Source organism: Rhyacophila brunnea, unplaced genomic scaffold (genome assembly GCF_057557595.1).
Source record: "Rhyacophila brunnea isolate RB1 unplaced genomic scaffold, BYU_Rbru_1.0 scaffold_17, whole genome shotgun sequence".
In the NCBI taxonomy this organism is placed as follows: Eukaryota; Metazoa; Arthropoda; class Insecta; order Trichoptera; family Rhyacophilidae; genus Rhyacophila; species Rhyacophila brunnea.
This window is the reverse complement of record NW_028232827.1, coordinates 12373537-12397489: the sequence shown is the minus strand read 5'-3', so window position 1 is coordinate 12397489 and position 23953 is coordinate 12373537. Positions and strand designations below refer to the sequence as shown.

Below are 23953 nucleotides of genomic sequence, written 5' to 3'. Positions count from 1 at the left end.
CATAAAAAAAGCACACTTCTCTACTCAACTATTTCTTGTAAACGGATATATGTGCGACATAGTGCTTTGTGTCTCCAATAATTATGATTACGACATTATCGAAACCGAGGCTAACTCAAAACATGCATTGTTGTAGTTAAGCCTCTGTGATCCTAAATGACCGATATAACGTTCATCATAGAAAATAATGTTGTCTAGATTTTAATTCAGAATATTTTAATAATAACATAATAATAATTATATTATCCATATATCAGTGGCAAAGTCTACATACTAGGTGATTATTTAAATCCTACCTTCTTTATAAAAATAATTTATCATTGCCTATTAACGTATTTAAAAATAATAACTTCATTATATTGTTACATTCTACAAAAAATATGATTTTCCAACGTTATACATTGGTTGGTATGTATTATAAATTGATTGTAGACTTGGTTAACCAGACGGCATGTATCAATTTCACTAATACATAATAAACTCTAATACAAATACATTCTAATAAAGGCTTTAACTAATTTAGTACATATCACGCATATAACACGTACAAATGGTTTCACAAGAATTGTAAAAAACACACGCACAGAATGTGAAAATTCTGAGGCTAATATGTTTTTTTATGTACTTATAAATATTTATTTTTTTGTATTGAATCCGTTCCAAAACTATCAATTTTAGCGCTTGGTGTCTTTTATTCGCGCAAGGACATTTTTTCATCTAGGTACCCACTAACGACTAAACAAATTTTTTACAGTGCATACAACAAATTTGTAAAAAAAAGTGTAATAAAGTATTAATTTTTACCTGAATTTGGAAGATTTGAGAGAAACATAATATATTGTGATATTTAACAATAGGTATATAGTGTGAGAAACCAACATCTGTAATTAATACCTCAGACAATCGAATGGCTTATTCGAGTCAACCTAAAATGCATATTATTATGACAAGCTATAATATGTTAATTTACCAATATATAGGTATATTTTTATATACGTACAAATATTTGTATTTTTGATTGAGAAGGGGATTCTCTTGGGCCCGCTCCTCCTTCACTAGGGGGTTTTGAGCAACGTAGCATGTTAACCGATTGTTACTTTGTAATAATCGGGTAACATAATATAAATAATGGGAAACGTGCTACCTTCTGAGAACAGTAGTACAATTTTTTAAATGTCATGTGTGAAGAAATATAGCATATTAAACTTAAATAATACGTTATTTTCAATAAGTACATACGTATTATAATATATTAAAGTTTGCGCATTCAATATTGGTAATATTTTAGAACATTCGGCGGTCTTGCGATCTATAGCCAAATTAATAATCCGACCCTGGCATCAAAACCTAGGTCCATGGTGACTGGCTATTACATTTATATCATATTAATCACTTCTGTATTTAACCGTATAGGTACTCGATTCAAAAAATATTTACGTCTCTTAGATATTATTGTAATATTATGGCTTATGGTACTTAACGTTATATGGCAGAAAACTGGACAGTCTCGAATAGGTAATTGATAACCAGCACTTTATTTTAAATCGAACACATTTATTTCGGTAATACTTATTTACAAATATGACAAAGGACATTTATATGATAAATATACAATTTAAAGGGTTATGGAATTGATTTGTTTTCTTATTAAAAGTGGTTGAAGATTACACATTTTCTCGACCTGAAAAAAAGTTACATTTTGAATGGAATCCTGTTCGCGTTCGTAAGGGCGGAGAACAATGGACCTTTTTATCAGGTATCTGAAATCGAAGACTATGTTATGCATTTTCACCACAGAGTACTTAACACTTAAATGCGTAAATTTAAAAGAAAATCAAACTGGCTTTGCTTTGGTTAATTAGTCACAATAACAATAATACATCGATATAATATTATTATTTCGATGGTAACAAGATAATACTTATATAATATTACTTTAAAATAAAATTAGTATATATCTTATTAATAAATAAGCTTGTAGTTACGTTTGTATGTAAGGATTATTTTATAATATCCAAAAAGACTTTATCTGGAAATATCACGTTTTGCCTGAGGCATCCCATTTTTTCTACACTGGATCTTTGATATTATAATCGTTAAAAAAAAGATCATCTTGTTTATTTAGAGTACATATTTTGATTTAGCTTACGATAAGTAAAATTAGCGATCGTGTTATATCAAACAATAAGAAAAAAAATGTATGATATCATCGCACTGACCATATTACAGTGGACGATCCATCATGGAATACAAAACGACGACAGTAAGCCTCGTTGATTTTCCTAGTATATTTTTGGCGTAGAATACACTATGAGGCGATATACTGGATTTGTGTTTTATGAAATTGGTAGCAAATTTTAACAACACAAACATAGATCGCTTATGATCCAAGCCCTATACTGTCTTAACCTTTTTATGCCTCACGATATTACTATGGCAGTATTTGACAGGCCGCAGATATTTAACGACACACGTTGAATGTAGAGCAATGTAGTATTTCATAATTATTCAAACAGATATCACTATGTGTTTAATTTTTAGATTATGCAAATCAATCGAAAGTGGCTAGTAATTTTTGTTTAAAGTCGGACGAGATAACTCGCAAAATTTCTATGTGCGGCATGTCTATGCCTCATAGAGCGAGATAACTCGCTGAAGCCATATAACCGGTTAATCGAGAATAGGTCTTACGTTTTGATGTAAAGAATCACTAGTAACTGTTTTTATGCATGCATACATTTTGGAATGCGTTACTTAAGAGTAAGGTCGCCACGTTAAATTTACACAATTTTAAGTTATAATTACCTACCTATGGGGAAAGAAAGATTGAGAAATGGCAAAAATGCATAATAAATAATATAGATATTATTGTTTACAGCTGTAGCCCAACAATAGAAAACAGTAACAAGTGATACATCGCTGCAAAATTAAAAATCCGGCCAGACTGTTACTATCTATTAGCAACAAATAAATGCAGTAGGTCAATTTAACCGTAATTTTATATCTCAACCCTGCGTATTCTACGTTCAAACTTAGGTGTACTGACATTTTTTTAAATGTTAGGGTAATAATTTAAAAAATTGCATACATTAAAAATGCATTATGAAGTATTTAACTAGGTAGGTACTGATAATTATTACTGATAAATAAATTTGAAAAACTTGCTTGTATAAGCATTTATTACAATTTTTAAATTGGCGGATTTTTTCTAAAGCTTGAATGAAATTGATTGAAAATAAATATTATATGACAAGTTTACTAAAATCTGTCTGTAAAGTTGGTAACCATTTTCTTGACATTGAGTCAGTCGTATTAGGTATATCACCAATGCCTTGGAGGTTAAACTACTGATAGAGTTTGCATTGCTAAGAAAAAATCTTCTTATTCATGTTTATGTTAAATCATTTTTTACATTACTAAAAATATATCTGAATATATTATATTATGTAATATATGAAAAACGTTTTGTTCAAAAGAAAAAGACATTAGAAAACAGAATCAAATCACAGTGGAACCAGCAAAGCATACATGCAATAGCTTCCGGTTTGGTCTGATATGTGGCCGAAACTCTTCCGGGAAAGATATATGTCATGTTATATGTGACTTCACGATGTGCTCCATGTACTGAATATCACCACACTCGCAAAATGTGAACTCTTTCAAGCACATATCAAATGCCCATACCGGATTCGGTTTAGATATGTGAAAACCTAAAGCTAGGAAGCTCGTCCCTGGGATACACCATTAGACGAGAGTTCTTCACTCTCTATGTTAGCTAGCCACGTGACTAAACATCCTCTTGCCCGCTCTTAGTCTAGAGCAGGTCCTCTCCTGCAATTCAAAAAGGATTTTTTGAGCAGACATTTTGTAGGAAGAGATGTTATGAAACATTTATGTATTTGAAGGTAACTAAATTTTGGTTAATTGAACCAATTATCTTAAAAAATCTTTGATAACATGGTCAGATCTATAAATCGTACTCTGATCCAGTTACATCTCTAATCTTCAAATCGTCTATACAATAATTAACGGTCATGATTCGAATCCATATAAATTGTACCAGAATACTTAATATTACTGTATTTTACTTTACCTACGATGGCCTACAAACCTCTCATAAAATATTATCAGATAGGTAGGTACATACTTATATCAACTTGTTTACGCAAATTAATCAAATCGTCACCTCAATACTATAACTAGATAACTTGATTTTCACTGTTTTTGAATTAGATATTGAATATTATTCTACATTTTCTTCTCTACAATATGATAAAACTAGGTAAGTCTGAAGTTGATGGGAACTGTATTAATTGTGTGTTTGAAAATATTAGATAACTTTTAAACAATAATGCTTTAAATAAAAAAATATATAATATTTCTACAATATGTTTTCATAAGATTGAACATTATTTAATTGTTCCCTATTATAGGCACAATTTTCCATTTTTATTTTAAATAATAATTTTAACCTAGATGTATGTTAATCAAGTTAAGTTTACATTTCATTGTCCCAAAAATAACCAAATCAGAGTTATCTAGTTGTAGTATTGAGGTGACAAAATACAATAAGACTAGCTTTATAAATTGTATCCAAAATAAAATAATATTTTTAAATCTAGAAACTTAAAAATTCAATCAGCGACTATTATTTTATAATTTTTCTCGACTTTACTAATATTGATTTCGATTGATAAATTTCAATGAGCAACCATAGTTGCGTCATTCCGTGTAATATGATCGCATAACAGTTATTATCTACAAAGTAATCATTTACATGTATAATATATACGTAAAGGTAGGGTTTTTTCATCGCCAATCGTATTTTACAACCGCAATTTAGTGAACCTGCCTTAACCCATTGTAGTTAGTGTTGGGTTGATATAAATCAGTTTTTTTACATTTACAATTTATATTGCACACCTGACATGATAATTCAATATATGAATTATCTTCACTTTAATCTGCATTAATCATATTGAGAATTTCTGATTTCCGAACGGTGAACAATTTAAAAGAAAAAACGTTGGTTATTATCATAGTCATAAAATAAATATCCTTCCATCCCTAAGGAAGCCAATGTTTCATCATGGGGTTACTGCCAAAAGTTGTTAAGTCTCGAAACCATGTTATGGAGCAATTATTGCAATTTGAAAGTTTGTCATGCTGTATAAAATCAGGCATAATGCTAATTTCGTTGTGCTTTATGTGCAAGTTCTATATATTGGATGGCCTTGAATTTTCTTTCTGGCATACATATTAATATATAAACACATAATCCGCTGTTAAGTCTAAATACTTAAATTATCGACTTACCAACTTTTGGCAGCCAGCCCAGAATTTTATTGAAAACGAGTTTGGTTTACTGGAAAACCTACCCAGTGACGCCCCTAGACAAGATGCCGCCCCTAGGCAGTGCCAAAATGCCGCCAAATTATTTTATACAGTACTTTTTATCATCCTTTCATGACTCAAATATTTAAGAAACGTGTTGTATGGATACATTACTAACAAGATATAGGTATACCCACAGAACAGATAATAAATAGAATACCGATAGGCAATATTCAAACGCCGCATGGTGAAGCAGGCTTTTGAATGTGTGAGTCTCCTACAAAAATGAAGCACGCATTATGCACGTGCAATAGTGTGTGTAATACACCAACATTAAATGAGCGTAAATGCATAAACTGAGAGCAGTTTTTAGTATTCAACGTAAAACGTATTCTTAACACGTGTGTAAGTTTAGCCCGGATTCTTCCTTACTCGAGTCAGTCACCTGCTATCGCCTTACCCATTGTGTATTTCAGTTCCCATTATTTCTGAGTTCCCTCGGTATACCACTAAATCTAATTTAAATGCCATCTCTGCTTCAATAGACAATATTGTGAGTATTCGGTTTCAGATAGGTAGGTACATTTAAAAATACACCTGACAACTTCAAAAACTCGCGAGTGACTGGCAAACATAGTTGGATAAATTTTAAATTAGGTATGCACGTGTCATTATTGTTTACCAAGAACGTGACGTCCAATGACAACGGAAGTACACTAAACATCGCGAACCCGACCAAAAAATAAAGTCCTGTTAAAACTAATTTATTAAAACTGTTTCCAACCAACCAGTGATATTTCCGATATTAGTTATTTCCGTTATTACTAAGTTTATGTAGCTTTCTATGTATACCTACTGATTCTCTTTGATTTGCCGCCCTTTGGGTAACTGCCGCCCCCAAGCGACGCTCAATCTGCCTACCCCCACGGGACGTCACTGAACCTACCTACTGATTTTAAAATAAGAAAAATCTAAAATTCCCACAACCAAAATCAAGAATACCATTGACATTAAGTAGCTAAATTTTTTAAAATTTCGTTTTCCCGAAAGTGTTCTTTTTGGACATAATATGAAATACTGACTCTTAGATACAGATATACATAGTACCAAATCTTCTCTACTCAAGAATATTTTGTTCAAAATGTTCGAAGTTGTCTGACAGTCGAATTTAAAACTGAAATCACCATTCTCCGAAAACTATAAAACTGAACTACGGTTATGCTGTTTATATTATAATTATTATCCATAATGCTAAATATTGTATTTTTAATGTTGATAGGTTTTCTAAAAATACATTGAAATGAGATATAAATGAACTATTTGTTACTTACAATAAAATACAATACATTTTTAGTACAGTAACAACATGGAACATTTTAATAATATAGAGATAGAGACTAAGACGTTGAAACTATCACAACCATGACAAAAGTGTCAGTGACTATAATATACTAATGGAAATGAAAAAAAAATACTCAATAAACAAACAACACTACTAAATGAAACCGAATACAGAATCTGATAAATATAAAAATCTTGATTTTTCAAAGATGTTTATTTCTAACACTTCTATCAAAGCGATATTGAATGTTTTTTCAATGGCTCTAAATAGGTGGTGTCTATTATGTGATTATGTCAAAACAATATAATAATTTTACATAATATAAAAGAATATGTAGCTTAAAACTTGGGTTTTAATTTAACTCAAAGCAAAAAAGAATAAAGGAGTTGACCAGTAGTCATATTATACAGAACACACACAAACATGCCCTGCAGTAAATATACAGTAACCAAAATTTGTATAATTATTAAAAAGGCTATTATAATATCATTATGGGAATTTATAAGAAAAAAATCTTTATTCCATTCATTTTTCTTGTTAAAGGAAGATTTCATTATTAAAATTCAGTTTACCGGCCTTCATTTGGGTCGATCAACTGCTTTACAATATTACATATTATATTATATTTATTATGCAAAATACTTTAAAGCATAATTAAAAATTATTCAAAATAACAATGTGTCGGTAATTTTTTTCGGTCGTTATTATTATTCAATTATTTTATAAAAATTGCCGTTCGCAACATCGGTGGATGATCATTTTTTTTCAATTTGTTCGTATAATAATAAATTAAATACAAAATAAAAGCCATAAAATCTCAAGGCCCATTATAACACAGACCCAATTAAGGCGCTCAGTCAGAGATGCTATAAATATGACGGTACAATCGATACAAAGCTGGTCGCCAATGAGACACTAAAATTAAAAAAAAAATATATGTAAAATCACAATCTCTCTTAATAATTTAAAGAATTACGTTCTGTTTAAGGTTTAAACTACTCTTTTGTTAGTGCCATCTGTCATCAAAATAAGTATTTTCGATCAAATTAAAGTATTCATCAGTGGCGAAGGGTATCTGTTGAAGTAAAGCAGGCTGCCGTAGGCAACAGAAAAGTCCTTTTTACCATGTTCGATACTAACGAAGATCAAGTAGTATTGTCCTCCACAGAGTTCTGGTTGAATTTAACAGATTTTTTTTTGTTACTTTACGAGAATTAAGTGTAAGCCACTTGCTCAGCCTTTTAGGTCCATACATTTTTTTCTCCCTAGATGCCTTTATCTCGATAATTTTGGCACGCAAACTACTCTACTTGATGCTAGTCAAATGAAAATTGTGCCGGCTGAGGAATATGCCTTATTGAAAACTATTCTTCTACCCCCATCGTGTATTGATAATTTAAATTACATTGGATAGTTTATATTATAGTTACATACTGAAAAATAATATGTGAATTTGTAGACCTGAGATTCGAAACCAGGTGCTATGCGTTAACCACTCAGCCATCGTGAGTACATATGGACAGGCGTATTTACGTAAATTAAATTTGAATTTTCTTTTATCTTTAGTATTTCACGCTCACGATGGCCGAGCGGCTTAAGCGTCGGCTTATAAAATCATAGATCCCAGATTCGAATTTTGAATCTGCCAAGTATACATACTATTGTTGTTCAATTTGTGTCTGTGACGAAACCTTAAATTCTTTTTTATTTTTGTAATTTCCATGTGCTCTTCTCTCCCCGGCATTTTGCATTAGAGTAAATTCTTTAAACTCAGTCAGAGCTCATTTAGAGCGTAGCAACTTCAGTCTTGGGCACCTGCCCCCAGGACATTCCCAGTCATACCTTAAATAAATGCCTCACATCGTCACTGTAGTGTCCTGTGATACGCTCGATTAAGACCGAGTGTGATACGGGGCGGGTTTGGTTTGGAGGGTTTAACTTAAATTGTGTCTGTGACAACGTATGGCCCTAACAGGCTAACATCCATTTCTCGTAAAAACAAAAATCTGTTAATACAAACATCCACTCTGTGGAGGCCCATATTATGATCTTATTAGGATCGGACATGGTAACATAAGTTCACTGTTTTAATTTACTGAACATAAAATAATATGTTATATTATTTTATTAAAGATATTTCACAAAAAAGATAACATGCACTCATGCACTGACATAGATTTTATCGAATTATTATCTAAACTAAATAAACGAAAGTAAACTTTATCAATATTATATATCATGAGTAATATATGACCCTAGACTCCTCTTTATTTTGATCTGTATTAAGATATTGTGTAGGTATACCGAACGAAATCACAGCATCATACGTGCTCGAAAATACAGGGCCCAATAAATAATTGAACATGCATTACATTACAGTGCAGGAGTACTAATTTATTTTAACTTAAGATGACATATTTTCTGAATTGCATGGCACTCCGTTATTTTATTTCGAGACAACGTTACTTTAAACACTTTAAATTTGTATGGACAACGCGAAACAGATTAAATTAATAATTTAATACGAACGACTCATTATTAATAAATACAAATATTATAAATTGCCCTACTTTTAAAGTGTTAAGTATTTCAGAGGAATCGTTCCACAGGCATTTTTATGTTTTACTTACATAATTTATATTTCAGTCGACGATAAAAGTAGAGAATAAGAATGGTGAAAACTAATCGCAAATCGCGTTAGTCAAAATTCACATCAACAAAAATATTCAAATATTTAGAAAATCGTTTTCACATAAACTAAATAATACCAAATAAAAAATTTAAAAATAAGTACTTAAATTTTTTTTTTGACAACTAATAGAAAACGAAGGAAATTACAAAACGAAGCAATATTTCACCAAGCAAAATAATCCTTACTAGTGGGCCGTGGCTAATGTCACTATGGTTAGGTATTGTCACGACATATTTTAGATCTATCAACTATCAACAAACTATGACTTACCTATTCATACTTTAGAAATTTTTTATCGTTCGAATATAAAAATGTGACTTGATAATAATTATTGTAAGTATCTTATTTTAACATTTTTTGACATTATTTAAATATGAAAATTAGATATGAAATAATAAACAATTCGATTCATTATAATGTGTCCGACTAGTAGCTACCGATATTGGATTGATTGTGATATTAGAGAAAATATTGGTATTTGCCTAGTTATCCTTCAAAATGACGATATAATATTTTTAAAGACACAACATACCATTTATATTTATATACTTTTCATCTATATAATAATTACAACCTTTAATTAAATTGATTATTTCTTTTTAAAAGACTGTTCATCGATTTAAATACATAATATTATACCTATCTGAATATAATATGTACAATACTATTAATTATTATAGTCATGTATTTTATAAGACAGACGTAATTACCTATTGAAAATAACATATTATTTAACACGTTTAAGTGTATCCCATATTTTTCCATACTCGGAATCCGTACTATGGCTACACGATATCCGGTAGGGTACATAAGCCATTTCACATTAATTTTGTATTCTCTCTCTAAAATTGGCAAATTTCTAAACTAACCAACATCATCTGCAATTTGTATTTTTAGTTCAATGAAAACAAATAATTATGACTGTGCTCTATTTATGTCAAATCACCATGGCGTTCCTCCATCCTTCACCAATTATTAATAGTATTTAATGTCACTGGTTTCTTACTAAGTGTTCAAAACAGCAATGAAGACAATCAGTTATGCTAATCTACTACTGCTAATCGATAGGTACCGATTTTTTTGTTAGTTTGATAAAACGAAACAATTTGAAAGATTTCACATAATACATAGACGGATCGACAGTGTAAAAGTTAGGGCAGTCACAAGGAAAGTGAAAGATGTGACTTTGAATTCCTCTGTCCAAATATTTTTTCTAAGTTTTGTTTCTAATAGGTAGGTATCTTTCTGATGTCTATTAAATTTATGCATTGTAACATTATTCATTAGTAAAATAAATGGTCCATGCTCTGCAGGCCTAGATGGAATAAAAATTGTGGGTAAATTACTACCTATCAAACAATACCTACTATATACCAGTCAATGCAATTGTCATATGAAAAGATTCTCCATTCTCGATGTATGTTTATAAAATACGCATAGATTATTATTGTTATTGAAGAAAAAAACTATTCGATTTAAGCCTGGCCGACGGGAATCAAACTAAGTAGTAAAAAGGTAAATTTGTGAACATATTATTGGCATCCATAGAGTAAATACAAATAGAGCTTTTTATAATAATTGTTGTTAGAAATTCACTTATCATATTGAGTAAAATTAATATCAACAGTTTGCATAAAAAAAAACATCGAAAATTAAATAATATTTGAAACTGAGTCAGCCGAGAATTTCGAATTCACGACTCCTACGGTAATAAAGCCAAACTTTTTGTTACTTCGGTATTGCGGGTAATGGTTCGATTATTTATACCTACTAAAATTCATTTTGTTATCAATAATATTATTATGTAGGGTTGTAATGTAACTTACCGAAAAATGCAAGGATGGCAGTACGGTTCATGGTGGAACCCATTCCATCCTGCCCCCTCATGAAGATTTGGGAGAGCTTTCGTGGACTCGGCCTGTTGAGACCGGCCATCATGTAGACTCCGTCAGCATATGCTGAAGGTGTCTTTCGTGTTAAGTGATTTCCTAAAAAGAAAGAAAAATACATACATTTTAAATATGTTATGTTGATTAATTAAATTATTTAGAAAAAAAAACACAAAACATTCTACATTCATAACTTGAATACACCTCAGATATATATATACCCACCAGAAAACATCATATTTGAAAAAAAATACGCTGCTCGACGGGCTATAACCCGCCAACTGTGCATTAACCAATTATGCTACGAACTAAACTAGTAGGTTATATATACATGAAAGCATATCAAATTGCGTTATTATTGACTATCGGTTTTTGTATATTAAATCAAGGAATATCAATTACCTTAATTACTAACCGACGCCTGGCTCTCGCCAAATATTTTAGTTATAACGTCAACTTGAACTTGCTAACAATTTTCAATAAACCATTTTTTTATTCAACGAATAATTCAAAAGATTTTGGGAGTGTAACATTCCATATACTGAACATACATATACATATACGCCCACGGTGGCCGAACGGATTAAGCGTCAGCCTATAATGTCGTGGATACCAGGTTCGAATCCTGGGGCTGGCAAGTACACATAAATTGTTTTTCCGTTTGTGTACGAGTCAGAGTATAGACCTAATAGGTTGAGCAAGTGGCTGACATCCATTTCTCGTTAAAACAAAACCTGTTAATACAAATCTCCACTCTGTGGAGGCCCATATGACACTATTATGATCAGACATGGTCGAAAAAAGAAAAAAAGATTTTATTGATTTATATAAATATAATATGTAGGTACATACTTATATCGTTTAATCTTACACTTTATCACTTATTTTGTTTTACTCTTTTATTATTATTATTGTTTCTATAATATATAATTCTCAATGAAATATATTAATATGTGACTGTTTTTTTGCAATAATAAAATCAAACTATTTATTGTTATGTCTAAAATATGATAAAAAAGATATCAACAATAAAAATACCAAAAGATGCTCATCGCTTTGGCGAGACGTTGATTAATTAAAATTCAGTACCTGTATATATTTAAAGCGTGAGAATTTGACACAGGTACCTGCAATATTTCGTGTTACAATATAGTTCAAAAAATGTCGAAACAAAAATTCTCTAATATTGTATTTTATAAAATGTTATTTTGATAATCGATTGTCCGATTTGAAACAATCTTGGCGATCCATCATTACAAAGTTACGACATCACTGTTTTATTTCATATTATTATTATTTTTTGGCAATCATTTATGTACTTAATATATATTTTAACAAAAAGTTTTTCTCTAAGGTCATTCAATATTATTAAAGAAAAGGTTATTAATAATAATGTGTTATTTTTAATGAATGATGCCGTCATAATATTTTATACACATATTGTGACCAATATAATAGTGCATCAAATTAATTTGACAAAATGTGATCACTGATCAGGATCATTTAATATGTTGTATTATTCCATTGTACTAAGTACACGTTTCAACACTTTACTACCCTGTTAAGTTAAAAGATAGTGTTTATTTTTTAAAATATGTCAAAACAATATAATAATTTTACATAATATAAGAGAGAGGAATGGGAAAACTTGGGTTCGCATTTCACTAAAACCTTTTACTTAGCAGGGAAGATTAAAAATATCAATCTTTGAACAACTTTTTGTAGCAGTTTTTGTAATGTTGCGATTATCCATATCACGGTGAGAAGGCTTAGGGGAGAGTGGGGAGGTATGGTACGCAGGAGAAATGGGACAGTACTTATATCTATAACTATGAATTTGGTGCCTTTTATAACTTCTTATTATTGTCAAAAGATGTTGTTGTTGTCCGCATGGTGTAAAATTCAGTCAGAGTAGAAGTGTTGCCGATATAAACATTACTCTTCGTTTTTATGCATAAAAAGTAAAATTCGACGTAAATAATTTATTCTTCTGGGAGACTGTTGAGTAAAGGTAAAATTATATTATAAATTTTATTGAAAACTATGATGATGGCTCGTATATTTACAGATGTGTACATGACCTATAAGCGGATTATTTAAACCTGTAACTTTTGTTATTTAATGTGTATGCAGGAGGTTAGGGACAATTCAATTCAATGGCAATCCCATACCAAGAAATTGAACAAGAATACCAAGAAAAATTATTCATTATGTAGGTTAGATTGAGAAAATATCACGAAACAAGGATTTTTTAACTATGAACTTTCTGAGAAAGAGGATTGGCTTTGTTTTTCCAATTCAGGAAGATCGTTCTTTGGTAGCACCGAGTAATATGATTTTTGTGTTACCACCACCTCAAAAACTTGGTGGTACATAAAGAATGAAAGAAATACATGCGTATGAAATAAGATTTGATCGTTTTGGGGAAGTTAATTAACTCAGTTTAAATTCCATAGTATGTCCCATACCTCCTACATAGCTGTCCCATACTACCCAATTATGGGGAGGAATCGGGCAATGTCGACATGCTACCAAAATGTCTTATAAGTCATTTAATATACACGATAACTTATATAAAATTATTTAGTTAAATTATGTAAGGTATTAGTGTAATAATTCTGTGGTTATTTTGAATAAATTCCATTAAAGACATCTTCATTTTCTACTTTTAATAAAATTGTCCCATATCTCCCTACTCTCCCCTACAGTGTTTTTGGACATTACAATTTTTCGCCAAATTTCCTTCTTGCAGCTATGGAAGTCATTGGCGCTTGAACCGAAGACCCAATTTAGTGCTTCCTTTTTCAATTTTACACATATTTTTTTACTAGTTCTAATCAAAGTACCTAGTATAATTTATGTACATATCTGAGGTCAGAATATTTATTGCCTCCAATCGAGAAATTTCCTTCCCAGCCATATAGGGCGTTACGGAGGTTACAATATGTATATAAAAATGCTATATTTATCTTTAAAATATTATATTCAATAATGATATTTATGTCTGTATATCATTTATAACAGTCTATTTTACGACCAAAGTACTAATTTTTCAGAACCGGTTATACGACATGTAATAAAATAATGATAACAAACCTGTAATAATTATGATGTTACATTTTGAAAAACGAGAAATTAAGCTTTTATGAATACAAATATTTCGTACATAATTTGAAATCATGTCATAGAAGTATTAATTAACAACTAGAAAAAATATTTTTGAAAAAAATACGACACCCAGCGGGATTCGAGCCCTCAAGAACGTTATAACTAAAATTAGGAGAGATACTGACACCGGATAGCAATTAAAGTAAATAATACTTTGATTTAAAATACAAAAATTAACCCAATTTAGAAAGCATTTGTAAAAAAGAAAAAGAGAACTATTAAAACTACTAGTATATTTCGTCGCAATTAGATAGGAAATACATAAGTTAGTTGGTAGAGCACATATTCTGTGTGAATCCCGCTTCTTCTTCTCCTTCTTCTTCTTCGATGGCGCTACAGCTCAAGTCGAGCTATGGCCTCCTCCACCGCCGTCCTCCAGCCGGAACGGTCCTCCTTTCCCCCTCTCGATTTCCTTCGAGGATCTTCTTCGGTATCCGTGACTCAGGCATGCGCTGGACATGGCCTGCCCAGTTCAGCCTCTGGAGTTTTATGAAGGTGGAGAGTTTTGAATCTTGGCATAAGCGGTATAGTTCCGTGTTGTACCTAATTCTTCACTCCCCACCATCATTCATGGGTCCGTATATCCGCATCAGGATCTTTATCTCAAAGCAATTCACCATTTCAGCTGCTTTCACATTTAACGTCTATGACTCGCACCCGTATGCAACGACTGTGCGTATGACGGTTTTATAAAGCCGGGTCTTAGTTTTTCTATGGACATTTCTGGATTTAAATATGGGCAGCAATGAGAAGTACGATTTATTTGCAGCGGTGTGAATCCCACTAGGCGTCTTTTTTTCGATTTTCGATTTTTTCTATTGGTTAGGTATATTCTAGAAGTCATAGTCTAAGTAAGAAGTGTTTTCAAATAATGTATGTTCAATAAAGATGGTAATATAATTCGTTGTCTAAATTACTATTTTTTCTCTTCATTTTGTGTAAATAATTAATTTTACTCATTTTGGAACAACATGTAGCTAATATTATGATGTTTTTTTTCGACATAGAACATTAAAATATTTTTTTGTATTTAAGTAATGTGCCTTTGTTTTGGTGACCTTAAAACATTTTAACGCTCGAAGATAACGTACAATTATGAAGAATGTATAAATATGTTTTAATGTATTACTCACATCCACAGTAATCGTTTCAATAAATTTAATATGGTAATATAATTATATTCATAATATTGTTTGTTAATTATTGACCGGTTTTCTTAAATGAAAATTGATTGAATTTTTAATTTACCTTCATACCGTTATTTTTCCAACCGCAACTGTATTTTTCCGATATTTTATTACAGGAAATATGTATATGACTATATTAAATTTTATGATCATTACATAATTTTAATATAAAATACATAACTTTATGCCCTTTTAAATGACAAAGTATGCAAAAACTAATGGTTAATAAATTCATATTTATTCATGTTTATCAAGGACTCATTATTATGCATTATAATATAAGTATTATATTATCTAAAATAAGCAACAAAAATATTTTCATATTTTTTTTTCATTAATTTCAATTTGTATTGGTTGATTTTTTTTTTTAAACATTAATAATCATATCCTTGATTTTTCATACAAGGTGTTTGTTAGTAATTTTGAACAATCACAGACATCCAGGCAATGACTACAATTAACTATATTGTGTCCTCACCGGGAATATTAAATGTATCGTCAATGCATGCTTAAACAAGCAAGTTTTTACTTTGGAAATGTCTAAAACTGCATACATTTATCACTTGATTAAAACGCAACCAGCAGTGCTACCGCCTAGCAAAAAGCCTGAAAAAGACTTAAAATCTAAGACATTAGGCGAATAAGAATGGCAAAGCCTGCAATGTCTAGGCCAGCGGTGGCGAACCATATAATGCATGCGTACCAAAACATTAAAAGAATATTTTTAATAATGGTTGGCGTGCCAATGGGTAATATTGAAAAAAAAAATATATTATTTTATTCCCTCCCCCCTCATTTGATAAAACGAAACTATTTGAAAGATTTCACATAATACATAGACGGATCAACAGCGTAAAAGTTAGGGCAGTCACAAGGAAAGTGAAAGATGTGACTTCGAATTCCTCTGCCCAAATATTTTTTCTAAGTTTTGTTTCTAATAAGTAGGTATCTCTCTGATGTCTATTAAATTTATGTATTTTAAAATAATTCATTAGTAAAATAAATGGTCCATGCTCTGGAGGCCTAGATGGAATAACAATTGTGGGTAAATTACTACCTATTAAACAATACCTACTCAGTAAATTTTACTTAACATTAAAAAGTATTCTTAATTATAAAACAATCGCCTGTTAAATAAAATATTTTGATACGAAAGTAATCCTTAGGTTCTTCTTATGTCATCGATTATTTTATCAATTTAATGATGCGTGAGATGGTGACTAAGCCCAATGGTATTTTGTTTTGATTAATGACTTTAATGTATTTTAATGGCATTTAATTAACCACTTAAGCGAATTTTCTAGTTTTATTTTTGATTGCGTAAAAAAATACATGTTCTTAGTATATAATATGTACATAAATTATTGAATATAATATTGTATAGATCTTTGAGAATTGCATGATTTTCTCCAAAGTATTTTATGTCGTCATGAAAAACGAGCAGAATAGGATAAAGCACTGTAAATATATGGACGAAAATGTGCAACATGCATCCACAGTGCGCGTTACATCCGTAACTCTATAAGGCAGCCTTACATAATTAGTATAAATAAAATATAATAACATGATATTTTACTTATTTCTTGAACTACCTACTATGTTTTATAAATAATACATTAAATTATAAGTAAATACAAGAAATGCTGTTATAATAATTATAGTTGTATTAACGAGATTATCATTGATTCTTAGTTAGACGAATTAATTCAATTTAATAAGCAGGTTGTAAACATTGCCTGCAGGTGACATCTGGCTTGTGTCGCTGTCATAAAATGTTGGCATCTTACATAACGAAGTGTTGCGAGCTTTTATAGCAAAACCATTTAATTTTTTTTATTCGGAAGTAAACTCTGGTGTTGTGTCAGATACCGTATATTGATATGGCATTATCTATTATGCAGTAACATAGTTTTATACTGAAAGCCATAAAGGCAGGCGCGCATTTAAGGGGGGTTCCGGAGTTGTATCGAAAACAGATAGCCGTATATCCTTGAGATTTATATTTAATTTATAAATTAAGTAGGTATTATATTAAGACTTAAGGAGTATCGAGGAGATAATAGAACAAACCAAACAACCTCTCATTACGCTGAGAGTGAAGAAGCCATGTTGGACTTGGCTCGGCCACCTGCTGCGGATGCTAGAAGATAACCTCAATCTGGTTTGCCCGTTCTTCAAGCCAGCCGGATGCAAGCGTCCCAGAAGGCCGCTAAATAGGTACTATCTATATAGTGTATACGGAAAACTACGGGATTCTGGTAAACCTGGATTGACGCAAGAAGATTGGCAAGCGACAGGGGTTTTTGAAGGCGCGGTGTGGTGTCCATATTCTCCAGCGAAGAGACGGACGAAATAAAGGACTTACAAAAAATACTTACTAATAAAAAAATAAAAACCACCGATATACAAAGGAACGAAAGAAATAAGTAGGTAAGTAAATTACAATAATATCGTAGAATTCTGAAATATTCAAAAGTAGGTTCTTCTTCTTATTGTGCCATCCCCTAGCGGAGGTCGGCCACCATCAAGGCGATCTTATCTTTGTCGTCTGCTACACGGAACAATTCGGTGGAGCTGCACTCGTACCAATCACGGAGGTTCTTAAGCCACAAAATGCGGCGCTGTCCTCTGCTACGCTTCTCATTGATCTTTCCTTGAATGACGAGTTGGGGAATGCTGTATTTTTGTCCTCTCATAATGTGGCCGAGGTATTGTAGTGTCCTGGTTTTGATACTACGTAGAACTTCTCGGTCCTTTCCCATTCGATTGAGAACTTCAACATTTGTCACCCGATCAGTCCAAGGAATTTTGAGGATGCGTCTGTACAGCCACATCTCGAAAGCTTCAAGTCTCCGTGACATCTCTTGGTTTAGTAAAAGTAGGTTAGTAAGTGTCAAATCAAACCAATCAATATAAAATTAATTTCCCAATTGAATCTAATACAATTGGAAGATACCTATCTGAAAACAAGCATCGCATCAAAACGGTTTTGCAACATAGCTACAACTTTACTTCAAAGTGAGGATCTATGAATAATTTTTAGTCATTTCTTTGATCTCAATGCTATACGGCTACCTCTTTCTGATACAAAAGCTTATGGTGAACCTTTTGATAAAAGCGTAATTTAAGCGTAATTTATGCAATATTAAAATAACCAAATATAAACAATCACACAGTTTTGTTTCAAAATCATAATAATGCATATATATAATAAATTCCGTAAAGAACTAATTATTTTATTACTTCTATTTATTTTTTTCGTTAAATTCTTGAATCATTTAATTTAATACATTGCTAACATATAAATAAACAGTAAAAGCCTGATAGCGACTATCTGAGATGCTGGCAAAGGATATAGAGTACCTTCGGAGACGTGTGAAGTAAGCAACTCCATTAATTACGAAAGGTGGCTTATTAGCACGCACCACGTACCAACTGTCAGCGCTGGCCATCAGTGCAATTCATAAGTATGATCCAATTAAGTGTAACAGGTACCGTAATAGGTATATGTCGCTACCTGCCGTCAACGTGACGAAGGCAGACTTAATAGTTAAGAAATACATTGAATGCCATTTAAGTAATAAACTTTAACTCGACTTAACAGAATAAAAAATAGTTTCTCAAACTGTAACGTTTCTATAAATTCGTAAATGCATTTATTCATCTCAATCATTAATTCAATATTATTTTTTTCTTTACTGCTCATGCTGGATTTTGTAAATGAATTAGTGTAACTATAAAGTGCGGTTTATTAAACAACTAGACAAAAAAAATACCAAGTGGCAGTGTCATCTGTCAACGTTATTGTCGATGCGCTCAACAAAGACGAAAACTCATTCGCATGCAAATTTACGCGCGTCTCTCGCCTTACCACTTTTAATACGTTACCATACATTACCCCTTTAATACGTCTTCTCCCTGTCTCCCTCTCTCTCTCATACCTTTATATTATTGTATCTTATGTCTTACCTTGCCATTATATTGTTAATTATACTCTATCTCCTTTTCTCTCAGATACATTTAAGTAAGTTTTCTCCACAGAACAGATAATAAATAGATTTCCTATAGGCAATAATACAGTAAATCTTGACGCAGGGTTTTGAATGTGTCCTATGAAAATGAACCACGCATTATTTAATTATATATTTATTAATTTATCTAATTTCGTGTGTGTAATACACCAATTTTAAATGAGCGTCAATGTATAAACCGAGAGCAGTTGTCAGTATTTGACGTATGACGTATTTTTGACACGTGTTTAAATTTATCCCGCATTATTCCATACTCGAGACCGGCTGCCTGCTTCTCTCAGGTATTTCAGCTACCTTTATTTCTGATTTCCCTGATTTTCTCTCAACTTACTCGTGTTAATATATTTTTTTCTCTCTCTCTCCCCAGCACAGTTTCGTTTATATTTTTTTTCTTCACTGGGTTACAGACAGCAAGACACACCGAGATAAATAATGATATAATTTCTTTTATTGTATTAACTGTCAATTCAAGGCGGAAATGCATTGTATTATAAATTTTAATAAAAACGCGAATTATATTGTACTGATCCCGCGTTGTATTAAATAACTGTACCGGTTTCATCCGCCTCAACTGAAACTGAATAAAATTTTCGTTTTTATTAAAATTAATAATAAAATATATAATTTAATTTAATGTTATCCAATAAATAATTCCCCATAATATGAGAATGTTACATTCTTTATTGAACACAATAATATATAAATTGAAAACATCTCAGACATCCCGGAGTGGATCGACGCCAGCTTATATATAAATTACTACATACGTTGTCAATTTTGAACACGAAACATGGTAAATTTGTATTGGGTTCAAAACATTCATATTATAATGCAAATGTCACTATAACCGTGTCCGGAAACTTATATTGAATCTAATAAAATTGGTGAGCGATTATCTCTTTTCGATAAGAAAGCTCACGGCAAACTGTGCCACGGTCAGAGGTGGGTTTCGGGAATTTCCCGACGGGAATTCTCGAGAAATTTTCGAGATTTTTATCCCGAATCTTGAGAATTGAGATTTTTAACATTTCGGGAAATCCCGGATCCCGAGAATCTTTTCTCGAGATTCGGGATTTCTTTATTATCAAATAATAATTGACAAAACGATTTTTCTATATGAAAAAATTACGCAGAAAACATGAAACGTTCAAAGACTGATCGGAGCATTTAACACAATTAAGCCAACTTCAACTCAAAATGAGCGCAATTTTTCAACATCAGGGAATTTTGTGTCTCAAAAACGTACGCGATTGTCAGACGCAGCGATTGACAGTCTGTGTTTTTTGAAATTCTATTTTAATAAGTAATTTTTTGAATTATTTTTGTTTTCCTACTTCTATAATTATGTTTGTCTTCTTAGATAAATAAAAAAAACATATTTTTTGGAATTTGTCTGTTTTTACACTGATTTTAGGATTTTTTTACAGGTTTTTTTTTAAATCTTCCGATACCTATTTCAAGAATTCTTTTCTGGAAATCCCGACTCTCAAGAATTCAAAATTTCATCATTTCGGGAAATCCCGAATCTCGAGATTGAGATTTTCTCGGGAAATACCCAACTCTAGCCACGGTGAATTGTTTTACGTACAATTTACATATAAGCGACTATAACACTGGATGTGAAAGGACAACCGTTTAATGTTTCTTGGAGAATACTCAATCGCCTCTCTGATATCAAATATATATTATAATATCGATGCGATCTGTAAGTTGGTATCCTTGAATCCGAATCTAGATCAATGTAAAAGCGATATAGCTCTTCAGGTCACGCCAAAATTAAAATCACTTACGTAATGCGTTACTTGCAGATACTTTTATGTGAACAATACACCGCCTCATAAAGATGATACTATCTGATTAATGGATTTGAATTACATCAAAGCGTGGAGAATTAAATTAGATGGTATAACGAAAATGTTACGTAATGTTATATTGAAAGGTTCTGGGAACACAGTACCTACTCAAGGTGTTTTCTTATATTAATCAATCATCGATTATTTATTTAACATTGTTTATTGAAATTAAAAACTTACACAAATAAAAGATATTGAAGAAAAACCATTTAAGTTGTATATTATAATATATATAATAAACCAAAGATGTCACGTAGAGTTGAAGCTTTCGAGATGTAGCTGTATAGACACATCTTTAAAATTCCTTGGACTGACCTAGTGACAAATTTTGAAGTTCTTAATTGAATGGGAAAGGATCGAGAAGTTCTGCATAGTATCAAAACCAGCGCATCTATTCTATACACAAAACTGTATCGGCAGCTATAGAGGGTAGTTTTTCATATGTTTGTATCGAAGTATTATAATTAATTGTTACAATAAGTTAGCCATGTAAACAGTCAAAACTGTCTATCTCGCTCTAAAATTTAGTACACGCAAGAGAGGTGCTGTTAAAACATAGCACTTATTGTAACAATTACAATTAACCTATTATAATTTTTACAATAGGTGCAAATACTTCGATACAAAAATATGAAAAACTACCCTCGATAGCTGCCGATAGCGGCTGGTGTATTGTGTATAGAATAGATGCGCAAGAAACTACAGTATCTCGGCCACATTGTGAGAGGACAAAAGTACAGCATTCCCCAACTTGTCGTTTAGGGGAAAGATCAATGGTAAGCGTAGCAGGGGATGACGCCGCATTTAGTGGCTTAAGAACCTCCGTGATTGGTACGAATGCAGCTCCAGTAAGCTGTTCCGGATAGTAGATTACAAAGCTAAGATCGTCTTAATTGTGTGCGACCTCCGCTAAGAAGAAGATTGTAATATGAAAGTTTGTTTAATTGGAAACTGGATCAGAAAGACTTTATTAATTTATTTGTTTATTCAATAGTGGGTAAACAAAAGATTTAACAATGTTAGTTAGATTATTTAGTTAGAAAACTTTCAGAGACATAATATGTACATCCCAAAAAAAATTTAGCCAGCGTGGGATTTTATTCAGTATTTATTCAGTATAACTTGGCTATTTCCGGATGTCAGTTACTATTGAGTTAGTAATGTCATTTTTCTTAATTGGTTACGAAACCGATCGTCTTTGGATTGTCGGATATTGAAGTACGTCAGATAAAACATTGTTATTGGAAATAATTCGCATGAGTGATAGATGAATCGATAGCTTAAAGACTAGAGCACTCATTCTGATTGAGAAAATTAATCCCACTACGTCTATCTTTTTCATATAACTTTATTTATATGTAGGTATATTTCTAAGGTTTTCCTGAATTACATATTTTTTAGATATAATAAGGCTTTTTAAACGTGATTTTGCATTAATTTATAGAAAGGTCTATGAGAGAAATAATCAAATAAATCACAAAGTCGGTAAACTTTCGTCACATCATGAGATATCCGGAGAGACATTAGGGAAAACATACCCAACATCATCGCTGTCGTTGAGGTAAAACACAAAAAGAAGAAGAAGCGAATTTTAAATCAAACTGAAAACGACAAATGAAGGAGACCATGCTCCACTTTGGGCTGCTGTGCCACGAGTGATGATAGTGTAATGTAAAGATTTGTTAAAGGACATGAATATTTTTTAATTCTTTTTGGATTAAACAAAAACTGCCATAATTAAATTTTAAAAAAATTACAAGATAAAAAGAACTTTTATACCACGGTTTTAAATTTTCTGTTGAATCAAATAAACTTGACAATTCTATGTATTAGTAATTTAGGACAAATAAGGCAATTGTCAACAAATATTTTTTTTTGCTATTTTGCAACAAACAGACAAATAAATATAGAATACTGAAATGTCGTTTTGATTTCCATAGTAATGCACGTATATATTAATAATTTAGTTACTAGGACCACCCCCTTAGCAACCAATAATAGTGCATTGGATTACGGATTTCTTCCGAAATAACTTTTCATTCAAAACAGAATTAACTGAAAATGAATTCAATTCTACTTAAAGATGGCTAAAAGTATTAAAAGAATGCATTGGCACCGTGTTCTGATATATTCTAAAAGTTTCAAATGTCTAGCTAGTCGGAAAGTTAGTTAAAAAATTGATTGCAAGATTTGTACTGGATAAACAACTACCGGACAAACAAGAATATGGGCTAAGAAAAACGTGGTAAAAAATGAGTTGGGCGCAATTATTACATCCACCCACATTTAGTTGTAAAATACTAAATTATTTGTCGACCTTTGTTATTGCATAAACAATGTTTATACCTACTTGTTTATATATATTTCATATTTTTTTGAAAATATCTAGAGATCTTTTATTCTGCCATCTAGCTTATTTTCATACCATATATGGCAGATTTTTGTGAATGACTGTTG

General features: G+C 31.4%; 1 protein-coding gene across 1 annotated transcript in view; it reads right to left on the bottom strand.

Annotated features, from left to right (window-relative positions):
- Nucleotides 1-23953, bottom strand: part of Duox (dual oxidase) — a 247583-nt gene that overhangs the window by 87972 nt on the left and 135658 nt on the right. The window contains 1 exon segment of the mRNA XM_085945005.1: nucleotides 11195-11356. Coding sequence (XP_085801131.1) covers nucleotides 11195-11356 — 162 coding nt within the window.